Raw genomic sequence first — 19000 nt, 5'->3', positions numbered from 1 at the left:
CCTTCCACCATCACCCCGCTTTCTACCATCAAGCCAATTGTGTCCAATTAGCCAGCTCTCCCTAGATTCCATGCGATCTAACCTTCCAGAGCAGCGTACCATGTGGAACCTTATCAAAGGCCTTGCTGAAGTCCATATAAACCATGTCTATAGACTCTCTTGATCACATCATCAAAAATTCAATCTAATTCGTAAGACATGATCTCCCATGCACAAAGCCATGCTGACTACCTCTAATCAACCCCTGTCTTTCCAGATGTATGCACATCTTATCCCTCAGAATCCTCTCCAGTAACTTACCTACAACAGATGTTAGACCTACTGGTCTATAGTTCCTAGGTTTTTTTTTTGCTGCCCTTCTTAAATAAAAGCACAGCATTAGCCACCCTCCAGTCTACAGGCCCCTCACCCATGGCTAAGATGATGCAAGTATCTCAGCCAGGGTTCCTGCAATTTCATCTCCAGCCTCCCTCAGCGTTCTTGGATATACCTGGTCAGGCCCTGGAGATTTGTCTCCCTTCATACCTTTCAAGACATCCAGCACCTCCTCTACTATAATACAGATTATCCCCAAGACCTCACCATTTACTTTTCCTAGTTTCGAAGTCCCATCTTTCTTCACGGTAAAAACAGAGAAGAAATATTCATTAAGGACTCCTATGGCTTCACACATAGGTGCCCCTTTTGGTCTTTGAGGGGCCCTATTCTCTCTCTAGTTACCCGTTTCCACTTAATATACTTGTTACTTAAAACTTATCAATGCATGCCTGACATTGTCCAATCTTTTTTGAACATGGGCATAGCCTGCTTCAATATTTGAGGAGTTTCATGTGGAACTGAAATGTGAAATCAAAGCAAACATCCCCAAGCGAAGCAAATGGTGATGACTGGGCCTAGGACAATGACCCGAGGAACTCCCACAGCCCTGGGTTGAGATGACGAGGCTCCTCTCGTATACACTTTCAGAACAAGACAGGAATGAGGCCTGAACAAAAGTGATCCTCAAAACAAAAATGAACTGAGCACCAACATGTGGGCTAATATGGGCATTACTGGCAACCTTCTGCATCATTTTGCTAGTGATCGAGTAGGTTCATAGCTGGGTTGGATTTTGTTAACAGGACATACTTACAAAATTGAGATAAAGAAATTCTGCAGATGCTGGATGTTTCTGGAACAATACATAAAGTGCTGGAGGAACTCAGCAGGTCAGGCAGCATCCATGGAGGGAAATAAACAGTCGATGTTTCGGGTCGAGACCCTTCATCGGGACTGGAAAGGAAGAGGGCAGAAGCCAGAATAAGGTGGTGGGGGGGGGGGGGGGGGGGGGGGAGGGGGAGGAGTACACGCAGGCAGGGGAGAGGCAAGATCAGGTGATAGGCAAGTCCAGGTGAGAGCAGGAAGGTAGTGGGTGGGGGAGGGAGGGGGGGGAGAAGATGTAATAAGCTGAGAGGTGATAGGTAGAAGAGGCCAAGGGCTGAAGAAAAGAAATCCAATAGGAGATGGCAGTGGACCATAGAATAAAGGATGAGGGAGGGGAGGAGAAGAGATAGGCAGGTCATCAAGGTGGGGGAAGGGTGCCAATGACAATAAGGGAAGACAAAGGAGGGGGGGCTTGGGGAAGAAGGGGCGGGGTTACTGGAAGTTAGAGAAAGCGATGTTAAGGCCATTAGGTTGGAGACTCCCAAGGCGGAATACGAGGTGTTCCTCCTCCAACCCACTGTGGGAGATTGCCATTCTTGTGGCTGTGCTGCAATGGCTAGGGGTGGAACACAAGTCCCTAACACCAATGCCAACCTGTGGTCTTTACTGTATCCACTGCATACAGCCATTCCTTGCTACTCCGTGGAGTGAACTGACTTGGCATTTTACAAGATTATCCAAAATCATTCTTAAAATTGGGCAAGAAAGCAGGATAATATGGTGTACTTTTAAGGCAGCAAAATACAAACTTGAAAAAGATCATAAATTATTTCTTTAAATGTTGTATATTTGGAATCATTTACTGGGAGAGGGAAGACTATGCACACTCAAAAATGCAGCTGTACAGTTAGAGAGAGTAGACTGATGAACTTCTCACATACTTGAAGCTGTTTACTGAATAGAATTGTTATGAGGATGTCGAAGGCTCGTAGAAGCACAAAGCTCCCTCTACTGGCATTTCATTTTAGTCATGATATTCAGAACTACTTGTTCATGATGATTCAATGAATCATTTTTAATTTTAATAGACAGGATTTTTTGCAGACTCAAGACTACATTTCATTGTTCAGTCTGTTTTTCCATGGAAAATCCTCACCCTTCTACTCCCCGGACATCTTAATTCACCACAAAGCAAACATGAACCAAAGAAAGGTTTACAAGCAGTGCCCGTCTACCAGGTCATATCTAAATACATTACCATTGGGATACCGATCTCATTGGTGTTGATGTACATGTCAGGGCAGATGACTGAACGGGCAGCGTAATCCACACGTTTCCCCATCATGTGCTTGCGGAAGAGACCCTCCTTCTTTTCCAGGATCTGAATTTATGAAAAGTCCAATCATTAGAGACCAGAAATCTCACATCACACTTACAAATAATACATTAATCTGGTTTCATTTTGCATCACCACCTCAAATGCTGGGTATAATTCTGGTGCTTGACCTAATTAGTATCTTTGTCATGAACCACACAATGCTTTTTCAAACCACATGCAGTAACCAGCCACCCCCAAGAAGTATTGGCAGGATAGAGCTTGCTTCCTCCAGCTGGAGAGTCTAGTATTGCAGGGCAAGATCCCAGGATGAAGGTTCAACCATTGTGGAAAACTTTCTTCACTCAAACAATTCCTTACCAGAAGGCTGGGGAGACTCAGCTGTTGAGCATATTCAGTGCTTTGGAAGGAAACGAGAGGATAACAGGATTTGGCTCCGAAGTGGATGCGCAGGATCAGCAATGAATTTCCAGAATGGCAGTGTGGGTGCTAAGGGCCAGATTTTTTAAATTCATAATTTGGGATCTGGGTACTGCTGGCAAGGTCACCACTTATTACCCTTGAGAAGGTGATGGGTGGGCCACTTTCCTGAACTTCTATAGCCCATCCAGTGAAAGTACTCTTGATTACCACCTAGTGGCTCTGACATTCAGCATCATGAAGCGCTTCGAGAGGATGGTCATGGCATGCATCCTCCCAGGCAACCTCAATCCACTGCAAGTCACCTACCGCCAAGACATGTTTATGGAGGATGCCATCTCCCTGGACCTACACTCATCTCTGGAGCATCTGGACATGCCAAATTTCTTAGTTAGACTATTGTTTCTTAACCACAGCTCTGCCTTCAAAACTGTAATTCCAAGCAAACTCATCCCCAAAATCCTAGACCTGGGACTCTTTTGCAACTGGATCATTGACTTCCTGACCAAAAGACCGCAATCAGCGAGGATAGGCAGCAACACCTCTGACACGATTATTCTCAACACCGGTTCCCCACAAACTGCATCCTCAGCTCACTACTCTACTTCCTATATACTCACGACTGTGTGGCCAGATTCTGCTCTAACTCCATCTTTAAGTTTGCAGATAACACCACCATAGTGGGTCGAATCTCAAATAATGATGAGTCAGAGTACAGGAAGGAGATAGAGAGTTTAGTGACGTGGTGTCATGACAACAAACTTTCCCTCAACATCAACAAAACAAAAGAGCTGGTCATTGATTTCAGGAAAGGGGGCAGTGTACATGCACCTGTTTACATCAATGGCACTGAGGTCAAGAGGGTTGAGAGCTTCAAGTTCCTTGGAGTGAACATCACCAATAGCCTGTCCTAGTCCAACCACGTAAACGCCACAGCCATGTAAGCTCACCAGTGCCTCTACTTCCTCAGAAGGCTAAAGAAATTTGGCATGTCCCCTTGGATCCTCACCAATTTTTATCAATGCACCATAGAAAGCATCCTATGCGGATGCATCACGGCTTGGTATGGCAACTGCTTTGCCCGGGACCACAAAAAAAACTAGAGTTGTGCATACAGCCCAGCACATCACAGAAACCAGCCTCCCCTCCATGGACTCTGTCTAAACTTCTCACTGCCTCAGTAAAGCAGCCAGCATAAACAAAGACCCCACCCACCCCGGACATTTTCTTTTCTCCCCCTGCCATCAGGCAGAAGATACAAAAGCCTTAAAGCACGTACCATCAGGCTCAAGGACAGCTTCTATCCTGCTGTTATAAGACTATTGAAATGGTTCCCTAGTATAAGATGGACTCTTGACCTCACAATTTGCCTCGTTACGGCCTTGCACCTCATTGTCTACCTGCACTGCACTTTATCTGTAACACTATTCTGCATACTGTTGTTAGTTTCCCTTGTACTACCTCAGTGCACTGCTATAATGAATTGATCTGTATGGATGGCATGCACAAGTTTCTCACTGTACCTTGGTACATGTGACAATAATAAACCAATTTACTAATTGTTCTGCGTAGGGAGCTCCAGGATGGTGCATGATTTGAAGGGAAATCTGCAGGTGATGGTGCTCTCATGCACCTGCTACCCTTGACTTGGTGATAACTTTAGGTGGTGCTGTGGGAATAACCAAGGTGAGGACTGCAGTACATTTTGTGGATAGTGTACTCTGTACCTGCTGTGCACCAATAACGAAGGAATATACAAGCTGGTGAATGTAAAACAATCACGGAGGATGCTTTGGCCTGGATGTTATTAAACTTGAGAGCTGCTATTGCTGCATTCATCTGGGTAGGTGGAGAGTGTTCCATCACACTCCTGCCTTTTTCTTTGTTGATAATGTAATGGCTTTGGGCTGCAAGACGAGTCATTTGCCATAAGGTACCCAGCTTCAGACCTGTCCTTGTAGCCATGGCATTTATGTGGTGAGTCCAGTGAGTTTCTGGCCAAAGGTGGCACCCAGGGATATTGATGGTAGGGACTCAGAGATGGGATGCCATTGAATGTAAGAGCCCCACTCAGCCACTGAAACAAGGAATAGACTCAGAGAATCATTACGTCACAGGAGACCATCGAGTCTGTGTCAGCTTCTAGTAGGGCAATGCCATCAGACCCATTCCCCCCTCAATGCCACCCCCCCACCCCAAAAAACCCTGAATATTATTTACCCTCAAAAGCTTCAATATCATCAAAGATCCCCACCATCTGGGCCAGCCATCTTCTCGCAGCTACCATCAGGCAGGATGGTACAGAAGCCCAAAGTCCCACAGACAGCTACTTCACTTCAACCATTCAGTTCTTGAACCAACCAGCACAACCCTAATCACTAGAGTTCAGCAACACTATGACCGTGATCCCTTTGCACTACAATGGTCTTTTTTTGTTCTAATTGTGTCCTTTCTTGTAAAAATTGTGTATAATTTATGTCTTTCTTGTGAATGTTGCTCATCTGATGCTGTGTATCCGTGATACTGCTGCAAGTAAGCTTTTCATTGTACCCCTGCATACAAGTACTTGTGAATATGACACAAGCTCTGCTTCCACCAACCTTACAAGCAGTAGGTTCCAGATCATAATTACTCTCTACTAAAAATAGATTTTCCTCAATTTCCTTTGTATCTATTGCGCAAAATTTTAAATTCATGTCTTCTGGTCGTTGAGCCATCTACTGAAGTGAAAAGTTTCCCTTTACAAATTTTTTTTGCTCAAGGATAAAACTGCTTCTCCAGTCTAACATTGGAATAGAAATGCCTCATCCCTTCAACCAGTCCACTTAATCTTTTCTGCACCTTCCCTTGAACATTCATTTTTCCTGAAGTCAGGCAACTGGAATTGGATGGAATACTCCAGGAGTGCCCTAACCAGTACTGAATGAAGGTACAATACAACTTTCCTGCTTTTGTTCAATGCTTATGAATTCCAGGATCAAAATACCCTTTACTAACCACACACTCAACATATGCACTGCCATTTTCAAAGATTTATGCATGAATTCACCCAGGTCCCTTTGTCATGACACATCCTTCAGCACTGTGCCATTTAGTGTCTATTGTCACCCCTGTATTTTCTGTCAGAGTGTTTCATTTCACACTTTTCAGTACTAGATTTCATCTATTTCACACATTTCAAATGATCCAAACCATGCATCATCATCCATTGTCCAAGCATGTAGCTTGCCAGCAGGGATCACTAGATGAGAATCGCTAACTTCTTCAGCCCTTCATTACCCAGGATCAATGAGCCTAAAATGTTCCTCCATGTTTGTCCCTCCACCAGCAAAGTTAGACCACTCTCAGTACTGTGAACTATTCTAGTCATCATTGTATAAAAAATGATATACTGGCAATAGCAATGGTGCAGAGATATACAAGAACAGCAGCAGGAGAGGATTAATAGACTGGGATTTTTCGCTCTTCAGGAAAGAGGGATGACCAAACAGAGGTCTCTAACGTCATAAAAAAAATTGATATGAAGAGAATGCTTTCACCTGAGGGGAGGAACATAAAAATAATCACCGAGAATTCTAATAGGGGGAATTGAGAAGAAACCTCTGAATGTGGAACTTTCAACGGAAATGGCTGAAGCGAAAAGAATAAATGCCTTAACGACAGGCTGGACCAACATATGGGTAAGAAGGGAAATGTGCTGCTCTGATAGATACAAGAGGAAACACAAATGGAGATCAAATGGCAGCATGGACTGGTGGGGCTAAGTGACCACTCGCTCTACCATATACATGTGATCCTTAGTAGTTAGAGAACAGCCAATACAGTACAAACCAGGCAGGATATACATCAGGCTGCTGTTTATTGACTACAGCTCGGCATTCAACACCATTACCCCCTCAGTACTAATCACCAAGCTTCAAAACATGGGCCTTTGCAACTGGACCCTCAACTTCCTTATCAGGAGACCACAGTCAGTGCGGATCGGTAGTGACATCTCCTCCTTGCTGACAATCAACACAGGCGCACCTCGAGGATGCGTGCTTAGCCCACTGCTCTACACTCACAACTGTGTGGCTAGGCACAGCTCAAAAGCCATCTATAAATTCACCGATGACACCACTGTCGTTGGTATAATCTCAGATGGCGACGAGGAGGCGTACATGAGTGAGATAGATCGGCTGGTTGAGTGGTGTCGCAACAACAGCCTTGCAGTCAATGTCAATAAGACCAAGGAATTGATTGCGGACTTCAGGAAGGGGAGGTCGCGAGAACAGACACCGGTATTCATTGAGTGGTCAGCGGTGGAAAGGGTGAGCCATTTCAAGTTCCTGACCGTCAACACCTCAGAGGATCTATCCTGGGCCCAACGCATTGATGCAATCATGAAGAAGGCACCCTAGCAGCTCTACTTCATTAGCAGTTTGAGGAGATTTGGTATGTCACCAAAGACTCTTGCAAAATTCTACAGATGTACAGTGGAGACCATTCTGACTGGTTGCATCACCACCTGGCATGAAGGCTCCAATGCACAGGATCGAAAGAGGCTGCAGAGAGTTGTAGACTCAGCCAGCTCCATCACAGGCACAACCCTCCTTGCCATCGAGGACATCTTCAACAGGTGGTGCCTCAAGTAAGCGGCATCCATCATTAAGGACCCTCACCATCCGGGACATGCCTTCTTCACAGTACTACTATCGAGGAGGTGATACAGGAGCCTGAAGACCCACACACAACATTGCAGGAACAGCTTCTTCCCCTCTGCCATTAGATTACTGAACAGTCCATGAACCCATTAACACTACCTCATTATTCCTCTTTTGCACTATTTATTTATTTTTATAATTTATGGTAATTTTTATGTCTTGCTGCCGCAAAACAACAAATTTCACAACATATGTCAGTGATAATAAATTTGATTCTGACTACCTTCACTTAAACATTCACTTTACAATACATGATAAATTTTAGAACAGACAGGAAGCACTTGGCACAGATTCTTTTTAAAGAGACTTGTGGAATCTTTACAAGCCAAGGGAATTTTATGGATCTCATAAAGAGTGCATCATCATTAAAACATTCCCTCCAAAAACAAAAACGATTGCTATGCTTCTTTAAACAAAGGTATTCCATAACGAGGAAGAGGAGAATCAAGCAGCACAAAAAAGGGACCATAATTCTATGCACTGATGCAACTCCCAATTTAATAAGCATTGACCATTACCAATGTGACTTTGGTCTGAACGTGTCAATTAATTTATTTCAGGCAATTATCTTGCTGATAGTTATGTTGTTATGCTGTTATGCTAATAGTTAAGTCGAAGCAGGGGTAGGGCATTCAGGTCTTTACACCTGCTCTGCCATTCAACAGGATCATGGCTGATCTTTTCCCCTCAGCGTCACCTCCCTGCACTAACCCCACACTCCAAAATATCCAAAAATCTATCAATTTCCCCCTTGAACACACTTGACAACTGACCCTCCACAGCACCACTGGGTGGAGAATTCCAAAAAGTCATTATGTGCTTTCTGGGTGAAGAAATTTCTTTTTGGCTCAGTTTGAATGGCTGACCCCTAACTTTGAGGCTCGCTACAATCTTAATGTTTTAAATAACAGTGAAAACAGATGGGCCTTTGAAGGTTACAGTTACCAAAATGATTAAGTAACGTAGTCTGTTGGGAGAAGTTTAAACAATGCAATAACTTAACGCCACATACAGTGGAAATGAGCAATAATCCAATTAAATGGATAAACAAGAACAAAGCAGAATGCAACCAAGATTAAACCTCTAGCTTACCTGTCGAATACCTGGAAACTTGTCAGTAATCAGCTTATCCATGTCACTGTCAAAAACAATATTAACGTGACTTTGAAGGTATATCCAGGCACTGTAGAGTTTGTCTGTCAGCGTCTGTCCAGAAATACCAGCTAAGAAGGCAAGGTCCATCCTGGATGGAGTGTCTTCTACCTGAAAGTTCAACAGTACAGTGCTTATAATGAAGTGCATCATTTTTCTTCTGTGCATACATCCTCCTCTGTCTTCTCTCACTTCAAGTGGTATGGTAGTGTAACATTTACTTTACTTGACAGTTAATCTAGAGCATGACATGAGATTAAATCACAAACTGGTTAAATACAGTTGATTGAATACACTTATAATAAAAAGCTAGCTTCAGTACTGGCCTGAACAAATTTAGTAGATAGTTGTGAAAAAAAAAGGGGCACATGAGTGGCATGAATTGATAAATTTCCTTCCGTAAAAACAGAAATTGCTGAAAACACTCAGTAGGTCAGGTACCATCTGTGCAGAAAGAAACAGAGTTAATGTTTGGGTCAATGAGATGACATCAGAACTAACCAAGACAGCTTTGAGGTAGACTGAGTCAGTGCTATTGAGGAAAAGAGAGGTCAAGACCACAGCCTGAAGTATAGATCTCAGAATGCAATAAGAATAGTGTTTCTCCATTCTCTCAGTATCTTCAACATATTGGATCACTTACAGGAGGAGTGGAGTTTCATTTGAAAAGAAATTGACCTTAAACATCAACTCTGTTTCTCTCTCCACAGATGTTACCTACCTAGTGAGTATTTCCAGCATCTTCTGTTTTTATTTCTGGAAATGACTAGCAAGTCAGGCAATTTCTATGGAGGGAGAAACACAAGTAACATTTCAGGTCAGTGATCTTCCATCTGACTCAAGGAAAAGTTAGAAATCAAATGTCTTAGGAACAGAGAATGGGAAAGGGTGGAGAAAACAAAAGGCATGGAGAACAAGAGATGAAATGGTGGTGAGGAAGGTGCTGAAGGTTTGTTAATCACAACTAATCTGTCTGGAGGAGAGAGAAATAGGAGGAAGAGTAAGAAAAATAAAACAATGCTAGAGCATTGAAATATGAAACATTGAAAGCATTCAATATCTGAAAACACACTGCAATATCGCAGTTGTAATTCAGTCATCTCAGAATCAGAAGGATCCAGGCTCAACCCCAACTTAAGTACAAAATTCTTAACGGACACTCCAGTGCAACAGTGAAGGAGTACTCTAATGAGGGGCACTGTCTTCTGATGAGGTGCCATAGTGGCTCAGCTAGCAGAGCTGCTGCCTCACAGTTCCAGGGACCCAGGTTCAGCCCTGACCTCCAGCACTGTCTGTGTGGAGTTCACATGTTTTCCCTGTGACCGTGAGGGGTTTCCTCTAGTGCCCCAGTTTCCTCCCACATATGAAACGGCCTGTTTCCAGACTGTATCCTTCTATGACAAGGAGTCTGCTCTCCAGGATTGGCAAGAGAAAAACAATGACATTATATCAATGAAGAGTACACGAATTTTATCCCTGGTGTCCTGACCAAATGCATTAGAGAAACACAACTTCCTTTATTGACAACCAATGTCAACAAAGATTGGTTTCAACTACCAAACAGTCTCAAAGGAATATTTTAAAACCTTTGAACCATAAGTCCTTTCATACATGAGACACAGCAGTGGGTGACATCTGTAAGTGCACATAGCCAAGACGAACACCTAACTAGCTTTCGTTTACATAAACTTAAAATAACAACTCCTTCCTTACCGGTGTTGCTACCTCCTCAGTCTGATTAGGTTGTTCGGGCTTGACCCGTTCCTGTGCTATTAAGGTCAGGAGCTTATGGATGACTTGGACATCTTTCATCACTGCTTGTAGATTTACAGTTTGCCCATTGGTGAACATCTGGTCTCCAAGCCGATTAATTGGACGAAATCTGCCAAGTACAACAGTGCCATAAGGACACCCAAACCACAAGGTACGTTTTATACCAACAGCACAGGTGAAGTTCAATTTTGTCAACACAATAAAAATTACTCTTAACAGTTTAAACACCTCCACAGATTTGCCACTAAAATATCTTTAACGTGTTTTAGGGTGGTTAAATTAAGCTCCACCTTAAATGCAGTAATGCATTCTGCAAGACAAGTTCTCCTTTTGAGATATTCTTACCTGGAAGGAGGAACAACCAGAAGATCAAGAAAAAACATGTCTAGGTTCCAGCTGGACTTTGTGTTTCCATGCATTTTCAAACCAGGAAATAGACACTTCAAGAAGAAGCCTAATTGAAATAATGAACTGATTTTAGTAAGGACATTGATGCACATTTTGCCATTATTTTTTCAGAGCTTTCTCTCCCTGACCATTAGTACCAGCATAGCAAAGTTATTTCTGAACTACATTAGGATGTGAGTGTCACAGTTGTCAACAGCAAAAATATCTAAAATAGGCAGCACTGTGGGCATACATGTCATCTTATGACAGCTAAAGTGAAACCCAGAGAGATAAGATACCTTTATTAGTTACATGTATATTGAAACACACAGTGAAATGCATCTTTTGCATAGAGTGTTCTGGGGGGCAGCCCACAAGTGTCGCCACGCTTCTGGCGCCAACATAGCATGCCCATAACTTCCTAACCCGTACGTCTTTGGAATATGGGAGAAAACCGGAGCACCCGGAGGAAACCCATGCAGACACAGGGAGAACATACAAACTCCTTACAGACAGTGGCCGGAATTGAACCCGGGTCGCTGGCGCTGTAATAGCGTTACACTAACCGCTACACTATCGTGCCTGCCTTTAATAGGAAACCGGAGATAGATAATAGGGAAGTCTTCGATCTAGACTTGCTTCAAGAGCCCCATAGACTGAATTTGGACATCCCAATATAGTACCCAGTGCACTAATTCAGCACAATTGTGAATTTCATTTGGGCCACAGGACGACAAGTTGAGTAGGAATGTTTCATTGGTGCATTAAGAGCATATGGAAGAGCAGCACGTTGAGAGCTATGCACTGAACCCAACTTGTACCATGCGTCACACAAGATGCTGGAGGAACTCAGTGAGTCAGGCAGCACCTATAGAGAGAAATGGACAGTCAACATTCCAGGTTGAGACCCTTCATCTGGACTGAGAGATACAGGGGAGATAGCCAGTATAAAAAGGTGAAGGGAAGGGGTGGAGCAAGTGCTGGCAAGTGATAGGTGGATCCAGGTGAGGAGTGCAGAGTGGAAATAGTGACAGAAGCTGGGAGATGAAAGGTGGAGGTGACAAAGGGCTGAAGATGATGGAATCTGATACGAAAGGAAGATGGAGCATGGAATCAAGTGAGGAGGTGGGAGGGGAACCAGTGGGAGGAGTGTGTGGGTGATGGGCAAATCAAGTGGGTGGAGGAGGGGGGAAGAATCAGAACTCCCTACTACAGGCCATCTCTGGGTTACAAGTGCCTGATTTATAGAAACCCATACATATGAACGAGCTCCCTTGATATTAAGTTCAAAGGTCCGATGTACATATGTTTGTTTGTTCCTACAAACGGCAGAACTAGTTTCCCCTCTCTCTCTCTCCCCCCACTTTTAGTAATTGTTCATTCTTAAGAGCCTTATGCGCTTTTGACGCTGTTCATTACAATACTGTGGGAGGTACGGTTACCATACTGACATTTTGCAGCTTATGGACATCTGTGCAAATGGAACCCATTCATTACCTGGGGATGCCTGTATTATCATCTGTTTTCATTTCTCTCTCCATCTTATTCAAACAATTATAACGTGGTTCAGATCCCCTGAAGTGCCCTGTAATCATTTACCATCATTGTTCCACAGTTCCAGCACATGGTCTCTTGCAGTGATAGGTGTCAGGAACCCTCGTTTTCCAAGAAGCGAATCATCAAGACCTTGGCAAAATATAAAAAAATGTTTATTTAGATGTATGATAGAATTTTTAAAAAAGCACAAGGACAGCAAAAATAACTTGCATTTATTTTTCACGTTTTCTGGGGACCAAAAGACATTTCACAAGGGAAATCATCTTTGATAAGTTGGTTAAACTTCTTCGAGGATGGAAGAACAGAGTGGATACAAGGGAACCAGTGGATTTAGTGCATTCGGATTGCAAGAAACCAATCAATAACATGCCATAAAAATCTACTGCACAAGAGTGCACAAGATGGAGTGCAGAAATGGGTGACAGAAAGAGGTTTGGCTAACAGTTGGCTAACAAAAAGGAGAGAATCGGGATAAATGGGTTAGTTATAGACTGGCAATTAGTGCCATCGGGATCAGAGTTGAGGCCTCAAATAATTATGCATATTAATGACTTGAGTGCACTGTCACCAAATGTGCTGATGACACAAAGATAGGCCGGTTGGCAAATTGTGAGGAGGTTACAAACAGCCGGCAAAAGATATGAAGGTAGATTAGGCAAATATGCAAGTTGGCAGCAAGCGGAGCATACTGTGAGGAAGTGCACGGTTGCCCACTTTGGAAGGAAGCATGAAAAAGCAAATTATTACATTTAAATAAAGTCAGTCTACAAAATGTTGCACAGAAAGAGATCTGGAGATCCTACTGCATGAAACACAAAAAGTTACCATGCAGATATATCATGTAATTAAGAAAGCAAATGGAACGTGAGCCTTCATTACAAGGAGCGTGGAGTATAAATTTGGAGAAATTTCGATGAAACTCTATAGGGTACAGGTGAGACCACATCTGGAGTAATGGGTACAGGTTTGGTCTCCACGTTTAAGGAGAGATATAAATGCATTGGCAGCAGTGCAAAGGCAGCTCACAGGGTAGATTTCTGGGATAAAGGAGTTGCCGTATGAAGAAAGGTCAAGTAGGTTGGGCTTATGTTCTTTTGAGTTTGGAAGAATGAGGGGATCAAGGTGATCTTATTGAAACATGTAAGATTCTCAGGGGGATTGACGGGGTGGATATCGAGAGGATGTTTCTCCAAATGGGAGTATCTAGAAGTAGGGGGCATTATTTGAGAATGAGAGATTGCCCATTTCAGACAGTGATGGAAAAAAATGCAGATGCTGGAAATCTAAAATAGAAGCACAAAATGCTAGAAATACTCAGCAGGTCAGGCCACATCAGTGGGAAGAGAAACAGACCTAACGTTTTAGGTCAAAGACAAAGAAACTTGTTAAACTGCAGGGATGGTGGAGGAGGGGGAATGTCTCTGAGAGGGTAAAACTGGGGTGACCATGAGGATAAACTGTAAATGAGATTATCTGGTCAATGAGTGAATGGGAGCAGTTAGAGTGTGAGAATATTGACAGAAGAATGTGGGGGTTGTGAAATGCAGAGCAGGAGGACATGCCTGGCAGGTCAGGCCGGGCAAGTCCTCCACTCCCAGAAAACAAAACAACAAACAAGCTGAGTCAATATCACAGATGGACGACTGATACAGCCAGAAATTAAGTTACCTGAAGCTGTAGAATTCAAATATTGAGTCCAGAAGGCTGCAACAAGCCCAGGTGGAAGATGAGGTGCTGTAACTCAAGATTGCATTGGGCCTTGATGTAACAGCACCGGAAGCCACAGAATAAGTCAGAGTGGGAATGGGATGGAAAACTAAAGTTGTAGGCAATGGGAAGCTCAGGGTTGCCCCAATGGACTGAACATAGGTGACTCTCTGATCTACTCATCTGTTCCCACCAACCACCCCCACTTCTTACAGCACTTCCACTTGCAACCGCAGGTGATGCAATATTTGTCCTTTCATCTCTTCCCTTCCCAGCATCCGAGGACCCAAACAGGCTTTCCAGGTGAAGCAGCGATTCACTTGCACTTCTTCCTATCTAGTGCATTCGATGTTCACAATGTGGTCTCCTCTACACTGGAGAAACCAAATGCAGATTGGGGGATCACTTTGTGGATCACCTGTGCTCCGAATGCAGGGACAATCCGGAGCTTTCTGTTGCCTGCCACTTTAATTCTCCATCCCACTCCCACTCTGACCTATCAGTCTACAGCCTTCTCACGGCAACAAACAATCTGCCGAAGGAACTCCATGGTTGAGCAGCATCTGTTGGAGGAAAGGAACTGTCGACGTTTTGGGTCAAAACTCCACATCAGGAACGAGAGTGGAGAGGGGAGATGGCCATTATAAAGAGGTGACGGAGAGTGGCAAAACAGAAGTCTGAGGTGATTGGTGGACTGAGGAGGAGTGAAAGATGACAGGCAGCTTGCACCGGGGGGGGGGGGGGGGGGGAAGGGGAGGGGGGGGAAAGGGGAGGGGGGGGAAAGGGGAGGGGGGGGAAAGGGGAGGGGGGGGGAATGGTGGACTGAGGAGGAGTGAAAGATGACAGGCAGCTTGCACCGGGGGAGGGGGGGGGGGGGGAAGGGAGGGGGGGGGGGGAAGGGAGGGGGGGGGGGGAAGGGAGGGGGGGGGGGGAAGGGAGGGGGGGGGGAAGGGAGGGGGGGGGGAAGGGAGGGGGGGGGAAGGGAGGGGGGGGGGAAGGGAGGGGGGGGGGAAGGGAGGGGGGGGGGAAGGGAGGGGGGGGGAAGGGAGGGGGGGGGAAGGGAGGGGGGGGGGAAGGGAGGGGGGGGGGAAGGGAGGGGGGGGGAAGGGAGGGGGGGGGAAGGGAGGGGGGGGGAAGGGAGGGGGGGGGAAGGGAGGGGGGGGGAAGGGAGGGGGGGGAAGGGAGGGGGGGGGAAGGGAGGGGGGGGAAGGGAGGGGGGGGGAAGGGAGGGGGGGGAAGGGAGGGGGGGGAAGGGAGGGGGGGGAAGGGAGGGGGGGGGAAGGGAGGGGGGGGGAAGGGAGGGGGGGGGAAGGGAGGGGGGGGAAGGGAGGGGGGGAAGGGAGGGGGGGGAAGGGAGGGGGGGGAAGGGAGGGGGGGGAAGGGAGGGGGGGGAAGGGAGGGGGGGGAAGGGAGGGGGGGGAAGGGAGGGGGGGGAAGGGAGGGGGGGGAAGGGAGGGGGGGGAAGGGAGGGGGGGGAAGGGAGGGGGGGGGAAGGGAGGGGGGGGAAGGGAGGGGGGGGAATGGAGGGGGGGGAATGGAGGGGGGGGAATGGAGGGGGGGGAATGGAGGGGGGGGAATGGAGGGGGGGAATGGAGGGGGGGAATGGAGGGGGGGGAATGGAGGGGGGGGAATGGAGGGGGGGGAATGGAGGGGGGAAGGGGGGGAAGTGAAGTTGGGAGACAGTGGCAGGTGGATAAAAGATGGAGGCAGACAAAGAGAAAATAGAAATGAGAGGCAGATGGAGCAAGGGGGGGAGGGTAATGTGAAGGTTGGAGACAGCTGCTGGGAGGAAATGAGTAGGAACACAAAGGCATTGCAGCACCTCATCTTCCACCTGGGCACGTTGCAGCTTTCTGGACTCAATATTGAAACTTGATTTCTGGCTGTATCAGTCATCTGTCTGTGATGTTGGGTCATAGCAGTTGCAGTACATGAGTGGCAGACACAACACAAATCCACATTTGAAAAGCAATGCACTAATGGAGAGGTCAACTTCAATACTTAACATTACCGTAGACCCACTTCCCCCGCCCACTCTTGCTAACTATGAAAGATGCAATGGTCAGGTTAGTTTTACTGTGCTTTACCTCCACTGTCTTGCTCTACTGTATCTGTATTTTTTTTTTGCCTTGACTTTGAGTGCAGTTGTGGGGTATGTCACTATGAGTTTGCTGTTGTGTTCCTTTCGCACAATTGATTTTCCAGCTCTATAGAAAAGAAAACAAGGTTTGAGGAATGCAGAGTCTCTTTATCTACCATTCTATCCAATGTATAAAACAATAGTACATCTGTGGATCACAATGAGATATTCCGAAAGGTTAAATAAAAAAAAAGTGCTTCAGACTTTTAGTATCATGCTTCTCCACATTTCTACCTTCAATATAAATTTGAAGAAATCTGCTAATTATACTCATAGAGCTGTACAGCATAGAAACACGCCCTTCAGGCCATTGTGTCTTTGCCAACCATCATGCCTAGCTATACTAATCCCATTTGCCTGTGTTAATTCCTTGGCCTCCTATGTCTTGTTCATTCAAGTATGTCTTAAATGTTGTTCCTGCCTCCACCACCTCCTCTGGCAGTTCATTCCAGATACCAACTACAATGTGTGTGAAAAATTTACCCCTCAGATGGTCTCTTAAACCTCCTCCTTTAAACCTATGCCACCCAATTCTAAACACCACAACCACTACTTCAGGGGGTTGGGAGGGGCCTGCATTTCTCTCTGGGCCACATGCTTTCACCTTGCACAGGACTATTATGGGATTTCCTCCTTCTGGGACAGGAGAAATCACAACTAAAATTGATATGCACTCGCCAATCCTCCCCACCAAACTCCACTGACCAAGGCAACATGCCACCATTATGTTCCCTTCTTCTGAGTGCATAGCTGGATCTCACTCACACACGATGAAGGAGAACACAAAACAGCATTACAAGGCTCAAGCCCTTGAACAACACATACTTCCTTTCTTAACATATTACAGGAACCCTTGATTTTTGAAAGAGCAGTGAAGAGCTGCTCATAATTTCCAAGATGAAATCAACTCAGTATAAATGACCAATTCTCTCCCTTAGCAAGGGAACCAGGACCAAGATGATTGGCTTCCAACACTGACGGACACCTTCCTTTGTAATATGCATGATCTGACCCCTGGAGAGCTTTCCCCTCACTTCCCACTAATTCAATTTTACTGTCAGTCTAGATTTCTGTGCTTCAGGAGTACTTTGCTAACGCAGGGTAGTTTATTTTTACATCAGTCACTGTCCCAACACAGATATTTCAACCTCAGCATCTGTGCAGATTTCATCTCTTGGCTAGTAATCAATTATTTGTTTCATCTCATGGAACAGATCCTGTGATGAAGAGGGCAGCATACAGATGCTGGGAACATGCCAATTACTTCCGTTCTTCCATTGCTCCAGCTGAGGTTGAATAGCTCTGCACAAAGCTGTGAATCAAATCTTGAACTTTTGAAGAGCCAATGTGAAGGGAGGAGAATTTGTAATGCCATCTTGTCTTGCCAAAAAAAATGCAAGGACTAATTCCTAACACATTCATCACCTTCAATCCCTGGAAAATTCGTGGGTAATATCAAAAATAATGACATTTTAACTGAAATTAGTTCTTATGTTACTGCCAACACACAAATATTATTTACAAATATCATATCACTAAATTAAAAAATAATCACTTACTTGCAGTTTGGGCATTTTCTTGATTTCATGTATATTTTCCAGAAATCTCTTATTAACTTATCCTTGCAGTCAGTCACATTTTTCACCTTGCAACAAAACGGAACTACAATGTGATGTCGCTGATAAAATGTACAACAAATATCAAGTACACTCAATATTAAGGCAGTACTCTGGTCAGAAATTTGCTTATTTTTTTTCTGTACGTTCCTGTTTCTTTCCTTCTCTTTTCCCAAAATACGATCAGTTGATGTCAGATGAGAATTCGCTCCACATTTCAGATAGCCTGCTGACAACCTAACTAACAGGAAGGAATAGTGATACGAACCAGGTATCAGGGAGCTTCCACTACATAATGATCTGAACAAAAACCTTCCACTTGGTAAAATGAAAGACCACAAGATGCTCACAGGAAGGCTGCAGACCATGCAGGAGGAGAAACACAAAGACATAATTAAAGACATGGGTTTGGAGGAAGTATTAAGATGTGGGAAGGGAAATATAGCAAAGGTCTGGAAGGAGTATTTGAAATGACTGGTAGAGTGGTGAGTCAGGTGAGAATTTGGAGGACAAAGACAAAAACAGCTGGAACTATTAGAGTAGGTCAGGCAACATTGGTGGAGAATGAAATTAACCAGGGTGAACAACTTGTTCTCCGTATAAATGCTGCCTACCCTGCTGCATGTTTCCAGCATCTTTTATCTTTACTTCAGATTACCAGAATGCACAGTATTTTACCTTTGTATTAGAGTTTGGGAAAATAATGGGAGAGAATGCAAGCTTTAGATAGGGTGCAAAGGAGATTTACCAGGATGCTGTCTGGATTGAAGAGCATGTCTTATGAGGATAGGATGAGTGAGCTAGGGCTTTTCTCTTTGGAGAGGAGGAGGATGAGAGGTGACTTGATAGAGGTGTACAAGATGATAAGAGGCATAGATCGAGTGGACAGTCAGAGACTTTTTCCCAGGCCGACAATGGTAACACAAGAGGGCATGATTTTAAGGTGATGGACGGAAGATGTATGGAGGAAGATTGGAGGGGGATGTCAGAGGTAAGTTTTCTTTTACACAGAGTGGTGGGTGCGTGGAACGCATTGCCTGCAGAAGTTCTGGAAGCAGATACATTA

General features: G+C 44.9%; 1 protein-coding gene across 1 annotated transcript in view; it reads right to left on the bottom strand.

The window, feature by feature from the left end:
- The window catches only part of polr1a (RNA polymerase I subunit A), a 119283-nt gene that overhangs the window by 79591 nt on the left and 20692 nt on the right, over nt 1-19000 (bottom strand). The window contains exons 5-12 of the mRNA XM_052009559.1: nt 17878-17963; nt 16285-16385; nt 14585-14596; nt 12514-12600; nt 10873-10981; nt 10468-10636; nt 8695-8865; nt 2402-2524 (exon numbers count right to left, since the gene is read on the bottom strand). Of these exons, the coding sequence (XP_051865519.1) occupies nt 2402-2524; nt 8695-8865; nt 10468-10636; nt 10873-10981; nt 12514-12600; nt 14585-14596; nt 16285-16385; nt 17878-17963 (858 nt within the window). The remainder of the gene's footprint in view (nt 1-2401; nt 2525-8694; nt 8866-10467; nt 10637-10872; nt 10982-12513; nt 12601-14584; nt 14597-16284; nt 16386-17877; nt 17964-19000) is intronic.

Source organism: Pristis pectinata, chromosome 2 (genome assembly GCF_009764475.1).
Source record: "Pristis pectinata isolate sPriPec2 chromosome 2, sPriPec2.1.pri, whole genome shotgun sequence".
In the NCBI taxonomy this organism is placed as follows: domain Eukaryota; kingdom Metazoa; phylum Chordata; class Chondrichthyes; order Rhinopristiformes; family Pristidae; genus Pristis; species Pristis pectinata.
Note: the sequence above shows the minus strand (reverse complement) of the source record. Positions and strands in the feature narration are given on the sequence as shown.